This window comes from Nannospalax galili, unplaced genomic scaffold, assembly GCF_000622305.1.
Source record: "Nannospalax galili isolate Female #2095 unplaced genomic scaffold, S.galili_v1.0 scaffold2681, whole genome shotgun sequence".
NCBI lineage: Eukaryota > Metazoa > Chordata > Mammalia > Rodentia > Spalacidae > Nannospalax > Nannospalax galili.
Window position 1 is genome coordinate 198,308 of NW_008344499.1, and position 9,233 is coordinate 207,540.

General features: G+C 47.3%; 1 protein-coding gene across 1 annotated transcript; it reads left to right on the plus strand.

The window, feature by feature from the left end:
• Positions 1-754: 754 nt before the first annotated feature.
• Foxi3 (forkhead box I3) lies at positions 755-5,930 on the plus strand. Its single transcript, XM_008840679.1, has 2 exons — positions 755-1,361; positions 5,323-5,930. The coding sequence occupies exons 1-2, from the start codon at positions 755-757 to the stop codon at positions 5,928-5,930; spliced, it is 1,215 nt and encodes a 404-aa protein (XP_008838901.1).
• Positions 5,931-9,233: the final 3,303 nt, after the last annotated feature.

Consider the following 9,233-nt stretch of genomic DNA (forward strand, 5'->3'; position numbering starts at 1 on the left):
AGCTGGGCGAGGTGGCCCTCCCAGCTCTCGGGAGGCAAAGGCAGGCGGATATCTGTGAGTTCGAGACCAGCCAGGCGTACACAGCAGGTTCCAGGGGCTGCAGGGAGAATATGTCTCAAAAAGACAAAAGAAGAAAGTTTAAAACTTGAGATAGAAGGCTTAGTGGAGGCTGGGGCAAGGTGATGTGAGCTGCACCCCAAACGGATTCACGGACTTTTTAGGTAACGACTGTGCAGCTGGGGCTGTGTTCTTGCTTCAATATTCTGCGTTTTATCTTGCTAGTAGGTCAAGAGTATTAAAAGTATGCGGACTAGGATGGGGGAATGAAAGATGGACTGGAGGATGGAGAACGGACGGGAGGATGGAAGATGGAGGACCGACGGGAGGGTAAAGGGTGGAGAATTAGATGGGAGGATGGAGGACCGAAGGGAGGACCCGAGGATGGAGGGGCGCTTTTCCCGCGCTCGCTGCGGAGCAGGGACCCGGAGGGCGGGGCGGGTGAGGCTGTGAGCTCCGCCAGCGCAGGTGGGGCGTGGCGAGGGCGTGGAGAGCAGAGCCGGGAGGAGCGCGATCCCCTCGGTTATAAGAGGCGCGGTGTCCCGCGTCTGTGTGCTCCCGATCCGTCGTTAGTCTGGAAGGTCCCGGGTGGGCCGCTGGGTTGGTCCGTCGAGGGATGCTCTCGCCCGAGTGGCGAGGCCAGCCGCGCTCTCCCCTCGCCGCGGCCGCACCGCACCCGCCCTCGGCCGCCGCCGACATGGCCCTGTACTGCGGCGACAACTTCGGCGTGTACTCGCAGCCCGCCACCGCGGCCGCCCCCGGTGCGCCCCCGGCCTCCAGGGCTCCCTACGGGCTGGCCGACTACGCCGCGCCGCCGGCCGCCGCCGCCAACCACTACCTGTGGTTCAACGGGCCGGGGGTGGGCGGCCCGACGTCGGCCGCGGGGTACCTGGGCGCCCCGCCGCCGCCGCCGCCGCCTGGAGCCACGGCCGGTCCCTTCCTGCAGCCGCCCACCGCCGCCAGCACCTTCGCCTGCGCGCAGCGGGCCTTCGCTCAGCCCTCACCGGCCGCGCCCGCCTCGCCGGCAGGCTCCGCAGCTCCGGGCGAGCTGGGCTGGCTGTCCATGGCCAGCCGCGAGGACCTGATGAAGATGGTGCGGCCGCCCTACTCGTACTCGGCGCTCATCGCCATGGCCATCCAGAGCGCGCCGGAGCGCAAGCTCACCCTCAGCCACATCTACCAGTTTGTAGCCGAGAGCTTTCCCTTCTACCAGCGCAGCAAGGCGGGTTGGCAGAACTCCATCCGCCACAACCTGTCGCTCAACGACTGCTTTAAGAAGGTGCCCCGGGATGAGGATGATCCAGGTGAGGGCGGCGGGGCAGGTGCTCCCGGGCTGGGAAGGGCGAGGAGCGGCCCCCGGCGGGAGAGAAGAACGAGCTCCAGATAGCAGGGTCTGTGTGTGGCTGGCTTGAAGATGCATGAGCGGTCTTCTCAAATTGGAGATGAGCGTATGAGAGGGGTCACAACCACTTAAACCTGGTGGTCTGATAGGGATGAGGGATCCAGGTAACAAACTATCAGATCTTCGCAGGGAGGACCCGTTGAGCTCTCCACCCGGGACAGAAGTTGGCCCATTAAAGATAAAGCGAAGAGTTCATGCTCTCAAACAGACCAAAGCTGTCCTGGGTGGTATTCATCGGACCATTTGAAGGGACAGTCTAGTTACTGGGAGGTAGATCCGGAGACAGCAGGGAGGAAGGGGCTCTCAAATACCCGACCCACAAAAACCCTTCCTCCCCTATTCAAGGAGGTATTGGGCGTAGAGCCGAAGGAAGCCAATTCGGGGTATTCACCTGAATTCCTGTAAGTGTTGTGAATATTCTCACTTGGTGGGGGGAGTTGGAGTGAAGCTTATTCCAAACAAGAGACAGATTCCTTGAGGTTTTCTGAACCAGCCCAGGACAAGGGAATGAGAGGATGTTAGGATAAGAAAATGAGAAAAAAAGATGAGCCATTTTTCATGTTTCAGTGCACGCTCCTGAGATCTAGGATTTTGTAAATTCTTTCTAGTTAATCACATTCAAAAAATTAACAGTCAGGCATGGCAGATTAAATGCCTATAATTCCATTATTTGGGAGGTAGAGGCAGAAAGATCAAGAGTTTCAAGGTCATCTACCTAGAAAGTTTGAGGCCATCCTGGACCACAAGAGAGCTTGTCTCAAAATACAAACTAACAAAATACTAATATTTTTTAATATTATTGTCTAGTAATCAAAATGTTTCAACATGACAAAATTATTAGTAATTCTTTATTATTTTATTGTTGTGTTCAAAATACTTATTTTACACCACATTTTAATTCCGACTAGCCCCACATTTCAAGCGCTCAATAGCTATGTTTACCAGTGGTGACACTATTGCACAGAACATGCAGTTCGTGAAGGTGCATCTTCTTTATGTAGCTTCTAAATCACCCGTTTATATCAGCTGTCACCTGTACTTTGAGCTTTATTTCCTTTTAGTTTTTTTGAGGCAGGGGTCCTCCTGTAACCCCAGGTGGCCTAGAACACCTTATATTGTAGATCTGACCTTGATCTCACAGAGATCCACCTGCCTCTACCTCCTTGAGTGCTGGAATTAAAGACAGGAGTCATTACACCTAGCTCAGAACTTTAAAGTTCAAAGCTATTTGTACCTGGGGAAAAAAATAATGACCAAGTCCAGCATTTGAGGGCTGGGAATCTGTAACTCTGAGCTAGAGCATTTGCCTAGCATATTGAGGTCTTGGGTTTTAATCCCTAGCACTGACTAAGGGAATAAAAGAAAAACTGTTGCCGGGCGTGGTGGCGCACACCTTTAATCCCAGCACTTGGGAGGCAGAGGCAGGCGGATCTTTGTGAGTTTGAGGCCAGCCTGGTCTCTATAGTGAATTCCAGGACAGCTGGGGCTACAAGGAGACCCTGTCTCAAAAAGACAGAAAAAAGAAAAGAAGAAAAACTGTTGATGCCAAGTTGACCCAATAGACCTCTCCAGATAGGTGCAGCTAGTGTCTGAGTAGACAGTGTGTGTGCCTGCCCTTGCTTTCGTTTTTCCCCTAGCAACCATCAGAGAAAATACTGCACTAGAGAAAATGGGCTTGCAGAGGGTGCATGCTAATTTGAGGAGTGCTTGGTAGGCTGAGGGAGTAGGATCACAAGTCCAAGGCCAGCGTAGGCTTCAAAGAGAGACCCTGTTTCAAAAGAAAAAGAAAACTGATAGTGGTTGGTTAGTTTGGAGCCAACCTGCAACTGCCTCCACTGTTGCAATGATGTGTGGCACTTATAGCTAGTAACCACTCTGAACCTAACCTGTCATCTGAAACGTGAAGAAACAGCAGTGTTCCCAGTCTCCACACAACTGAGAAGTAACAAGGTTATTCATGGAAAGCACTCTCACTGCAAGGCAGGTGGGGACTTTCTAAATATCAAAGGTACTTTTAAAGATTAAAGTTGGAAAAACCTATTGAGTGATTCCAAGATGACAAATTTTTCGTATTTCAATTATAGTGAGGGCAGTTTCAATTTTTTTTCACATTTATTTATTTATTTGTGTGTACTCAAGCAAGGCATACACATAGAGGCAAGAGGGCAATTGCAGGCATTGGTTCTCTCCTGCCTGTGGGTCCCTCCAGGATTGAACTCAGGTTGTCAGGTTGTTGGCAGGAAGTGCATTAAATGAGTGTCCAACATTTGTCAGTGGACAAAAAGACCTTACAGAAGTTTTGCAGGCCATGGTCAGCCCGAGATGAGCAGAATTTCCTTGAAATTCAAACAAGGGAAATCCAATGAGTTGTTAATTTTTTTGCTCAGTAGAAACCTTTTTTTAAAATCATTTTTTGGTTGCTTTTTTCCAAAGCAATAGTTTTTTGTTTTTTGTTTTTTTTTTCCCAGCAGTAGGAGTTGCGTATTTTTGGGAAAGTAAATTGTAGTAAATACTGTGTTCTCAGCTGTTCACTGTTTGCTATACTATGCCAAGGTTAACTACTAGGCCTCGAAGTTAAGCTAGCACATGGGTAGTACCATCTCTGTTTTATAAAAGAAATGAAAGCTCATGTGTTTTAAGTAGCATCAGAATTTCATAATTTTGCAAGGTTACGTAATTCGGATCTAGAATAAGGGAAGGTGCTAGATGCGTCAGAAATAGAATTAGGTCTTAAGACGCTACTAGAAGGAAGCAGAACTGACTCGAACAACTTAATTCTGCATTTCTCCTTGAAGTGGGTAAAGCCTTTGTCGAATTTAACAAGCTGCTTTCCTCCCAGTGATCCTCCCTTACCCTCTTTTCACTTTGAGGGTTCCACTTAAGCAAGGTCTAAACCTGTCACAATGGTACACATCTAATCCCAGGTCTCAGGAGGTAGAGGCAGAAGGGTCAGGAGTTCAGGGCCAGCCTCAGCTACATAGCAAGTTTGGAGCCGCAAGGCCCTGTCTTAAAGTGGAAGGGGGAGAGGGGAAGGACCCCAAGAGCTACAGGTGAAGCTCAGTTGGTAGTATACTTTTCTATCATGCATGAAATGCCTGCTTTTGATCCCTAGCACCATGTAAAACTGGACATGGTGCTACATCTCTATGATCCTAGGGAGGTAGAAGCAGCCAGATAAACAATTCAGTGTCATCCTCATTCTCGGCTACATAGTAAGTTTAAGGCCAGCCTGGGAAGATGAGACAGTCTTAAGAAAAATTCCAGCCTGGGCATGGGGGCACATGCCTTCAATCCCTGCACTTAGGAGGCAGAGGCAGGTGGATCTATAAAGCAAGTTCCAGGCCAGCTGGGGCTACAGGGAGACCCTGTCTCAAAAAGACAAAAACAAACAAACAAACAAACAAACAAACAACAACAACAAAAAAAAAAACAAGAAAGAAAGGAAGGAAGGGAAAGAGAAAGAGAGAAAAAAAAGAAAAATTTCCAGAGTCAGGTAGAGCCAGGTGTGGTGGTGCACACCTTTAATCCCAGCAGAGGCAAGTGGGTCTATGTGAGAAGGAGGCCACCCTGGTCTATTTAGCGAGTTCCAGGCCTGCTGGGGCTACAAAGAGACCCTGTCACAGAAACAAAAAATTCCAGAAACAGATCATATTCATAGCTTGTAATATTGTTGTAGTGATTTTATAATTTTATAGTTTTGCTAATCTGTTACTGTACCTAATTTACATATTAACTTTATCATAGAACCATAGGATTTGGTGCTAGCTATAGTTTCAGACACCCACTGAAAGTCATTAAACATAAGAGGGACTTCAGTGTGCACAGGAGTAAAAGGTGCTTCTCCAACTCTCCTTTTTTCTCAGGGAAAGGTAATTACTGGACTCTGGATCCAAACTGTGAGAAAATGTTTGACAATGGGAACTTTCGCCGCAAGCGAAAGCGCCGCTCTGAGACCAGCAGCAGCTCCTCGGTGGCTACAGGGACATCCAAATCAGAAGGGCTGACCTCTGGACTAGGGACTGGAGTGGGTGTGAAGCTGGAAGGAAACAGCCCTTCCTCTCTGCTGAGGCCTTCTCAGTCCCCAGAACCATCGGAGGGCACCAAGAGTCCTGCCTCCTCTCCCGGAGCATCTGCACTCACCTCCACTCCGTGCCTCAACACCTTCTTCAGCAGCCTCAGCACCTTAAATGCCAACCACAGCGGCAACACCCAGCGAGCCATCCCGAGCAGCCGGCACCTAGGGATCCAGAGCACCCAGCTGCCGTCCAGCCCATTCCCCAACACCTCCATTCCTGATAGCTCACCAGACTCTTTGCAGCTGAGCACTGTGGGAAGCAACCAGAGATCCCCCTACTATGGCGCTTTCCCTGGCAGCACCAGCGGGGGCCAGAACAGCCCCTTCAGCAGCCCTTTCTACAACTTCAGCATGGTCAACAACCTTATCTACCCCCGGGAGGGCTCTGAGGTGTAGGCAGTACACCTCAGACTGTCAAATGCACACTTGATCCCTTTTGAATGCAGACTCCAATGAGGAGGTCTGGGTTGGATTGGGCTTCTTTCTGCCTTATTTCTGTGAGCTCCACAGTGGTCCTGTAGTCGACTGACTATGCTCAGACCAGCCAGGGTAACTTCTATACCCCAGCAAGCTTTTCCAGCCTTCTCCGGCTATCTGCCTCTCTGGAGAAAAAGCCACCTCCTCTTCTGGGGTAGGTAGCCTGTGAGCTGAGGAACGATCTATTTTATTAGTCACTTGTATATCAGAGTGGCAAACTCAAGGCAGCTGGAAAAAAAAATTAGGCAATGAAGTTATGAGCGGGAAAAATGAAAGCAGTTGGCAGTTGAAGTAGCCCAGAATGATTGAAACTGACCAGCGGAAGTCTCTGAGCAGCTGGTTATTTCCTCAGTGGCAGCATTCTGATTTTTTGAGAAAAGCCAAATAATCTGGATTTTTAGACGAAGCCTCCAATTTTGTGTCCTTTGTTTCTAGGAAACACCACAAATCCTTGCTGTATCCAGCTCAGAAATGACCTCTGTCTGGGGCCTGGTAGGTTGTGACAGCAGGAAGGCTGTGTACACAGCCCTTTGTGCCAAGCTTTGTTCTATACCCAATGTGTATTAACTCATTTAATCCTCAGTAACTGTGGGAGATGGGTGCTGCTAGCCCTCACTTTCCACATGGGAGAAGCAGAGCTCTGAGTTGGTAGCTAACATGCCCATGTTCTAACCTCTATATTAATTAGAATTTTTTGTTGTTAACCTTTATGTTTTATTTATTTTAGGTCCCTTTCACTTCTCAGAGATAAAAACTTCATTTAAATGATTTGTGTAGGCATGTCCCCCAGTGCCTAGCAGAGGACCTGGTGCATCATCAAGTGGGGAACTCAGTCATTTTTTGAGTGGTAACTTATTCAAAAGGTGCTAATCAGAAATGGGAACAGCTGGATTTATGGAATAGCCCTCCACTAAAATGAAGGAAATGTCCTTGGGACCATGTTTTTGAAGCTTTGACATGATTGATTTTTGGAGTTTAATGATTTTTTTAGAGATAGGATTCACATTCCACATGCACATTGTGGGGGAAAAAAACTAACTTCTGTGTATTTTCCCTTCTTTTTTTTTTTTTTTTAATGTTCCCTGTGTATTAGAACTTATAGCATTGCTTTTAACTTTTTTATGTTTTAAATATGTGGAAAATTTGAATGGCTTCTTGAGATAAAAATTGCATCACCATTACTTACTAAATGTTAGGCAAAAAGACAACCAAAGAAACTACCCAGGCTCATACTTTGTACATAAAAGTTTTCTACGGATATTTTTGTATGTGAAGAATTAAGGACTTCTGTGAATAGTGTTTCTAACAACTCTATTTGTAAATTAATTTATAATGTCAACTGGAGCTTCAAAGAATTTTTCCCAAGAAAATGCTCTGCATGCTAAGAAGAATCATATGAAATAAACTTAAAGTGGGGTGACTTCTGGCTCCAAGGTATTAACTGCTTTTCTGACTTAAACTGCCTTTTTGCAAAGGAACAGAAAGATGAGTGACCCAAGCCACTGCAGGGACTGTGCTGAGAGCAATTGGGTTTCTTCCTATCCACATCTGAAAGGGCTGGAATAAAAGTTACTCTTCATGAAGGGTCTTACAAGGCATGAGTATTTGGTTTATCTCTGACATAGTAGCAGTTCTGTTTAGATTAAGCTGAATGAGCTGGAGCTAGAGCTCAGTGGTAGAGTGCTTGCCTAGCCTGCCTGAGGCCCTAAGATCATGGTCTGATTGGGTGGGGGGTAGGAAAATAGAAGCCTAGTCTCAGTGTAAGCAGCGGTCTGCCTTAGGCTGTACTCCTGGTGGAGTTCTGAGGTTTGAGCATGGTCTTCAGGGAAAGGGACATAGACAGCCTATCCTTTCCAAGCAGGGAGCTGGAAATTTGAACTTGGCCCATCCAGAAAGTTCTTTGTTGTATAAGGTATCTTGTATAGTATAGGATGCACACCCACACAGCTGAAATATGGTAGGTGGTCAGATAGGGAGGTAACTCAGTTGAAAATATTTTCTAGCCCAAAACAATTTGCCAATGAGGAAACGGCACCCCCACCCCACCCTTATTGGTCCTAAAGTCAGTAGTAGGACCTGCTGATTGGCCCTTGGGCCCCTGGTACTGGAAGTCTGGTCCTTTTGGGGGCGGGGCAGTGCTGGGTATTAAATCCATTGAAGGCCTCATGCATTCAAGACAAGTGTTCTACCTACTACAATCTGTTCCCAGATCATGTATTGCCTTTTTTTTTTTTTTAACCTAAAACTTATTTGTGAACAAGGACAACCCAAACAATTGAAATAAGACCTGGTTTGTTCCACATATGAGGCAGAATCCTCTAAATGTCAGTTCACAATAAAGTCACTGCCTTCTAGCAGGAGAATAATTTAGACTAAATTGTGAGGAAGGAGAAGTGGGCATCAGGTGTGGGGATTGCCTGAAGAAACAAAAAGCATGGTCAAATCATAATTACAGAGTACTCGGTTTCAGTAGTTAATAGACGGTAAATGCCAGAATGGTGCCACTTATGAAGGCAAAGGCTAAGAACCTATTGCTCTTCTTTGAACAATGGCCAAGGTCGGTAGGGTGGCTCAGTCCCTGGTACCAAATTCCACCAGGACACTGGGTATACATCTGCTAGGTATCAGCTTAAAGAGCAAATAGTTGCTGCATGGGCCAGGGATGCTTCCAGGTCAGAGCCAGCACCCAATTGCCACCAGCTTCCTTCGTCTTTGTATTCTTCCTGGGAACCAAGTCAGAAATTCTGGATTTGAGATAGGCCACACTTTTTCTTGCTCAGGACAGTACAGAGGACAAAATGTGATGCTTTAATATGTAGCTAGATGTTTTCCTGGGAGATGGGGACTGATAAACAGGCCGAGGCATATGACTATGACATTCCAGAGTAAAAGGACGATTTGAGGAACTGATAAGCAGATTTCACATTTCTATCTGGGCACATGTATCATATTTTGGGTTTTATTTTTTTGGGGGGGGGGGTGAAAGTCTTTTGTAGCCTAGGCTGGCCTGAAGCTCACTAGGCTAGCCTTGAACTCATCCTTGTTTGTCCACCTCCAGAGTGTTGGGATTCCTAGTATGACATCATGCCTGGTCCATCATGATATTTTGAAATCTATTTCATTCTTTTAACTTCCACAAAAAGTATCTGAAGAGGCTTTGCTGGCCTACCCTGGGGCCGGACAGTGTTCCCAAATCCTTCCCAGGGCAAATCTACTTGGCCT

Coding starts and splice junctions, on each gene's coding strand:
- Foxi3 (XM_008840679.1), top strand. CDS start 755: ATGGCCCTGTACTGCGGCGACAACTTCGGCGTGTACTCGCAGCCCGCC. Junction 1,362..5,322: donor CCGGGATGAGGATGATCCAG/GTGAGGGCGGCG, acceptor CTTTTTTCTCAG/GGAAAGGTAATTACTGGACT.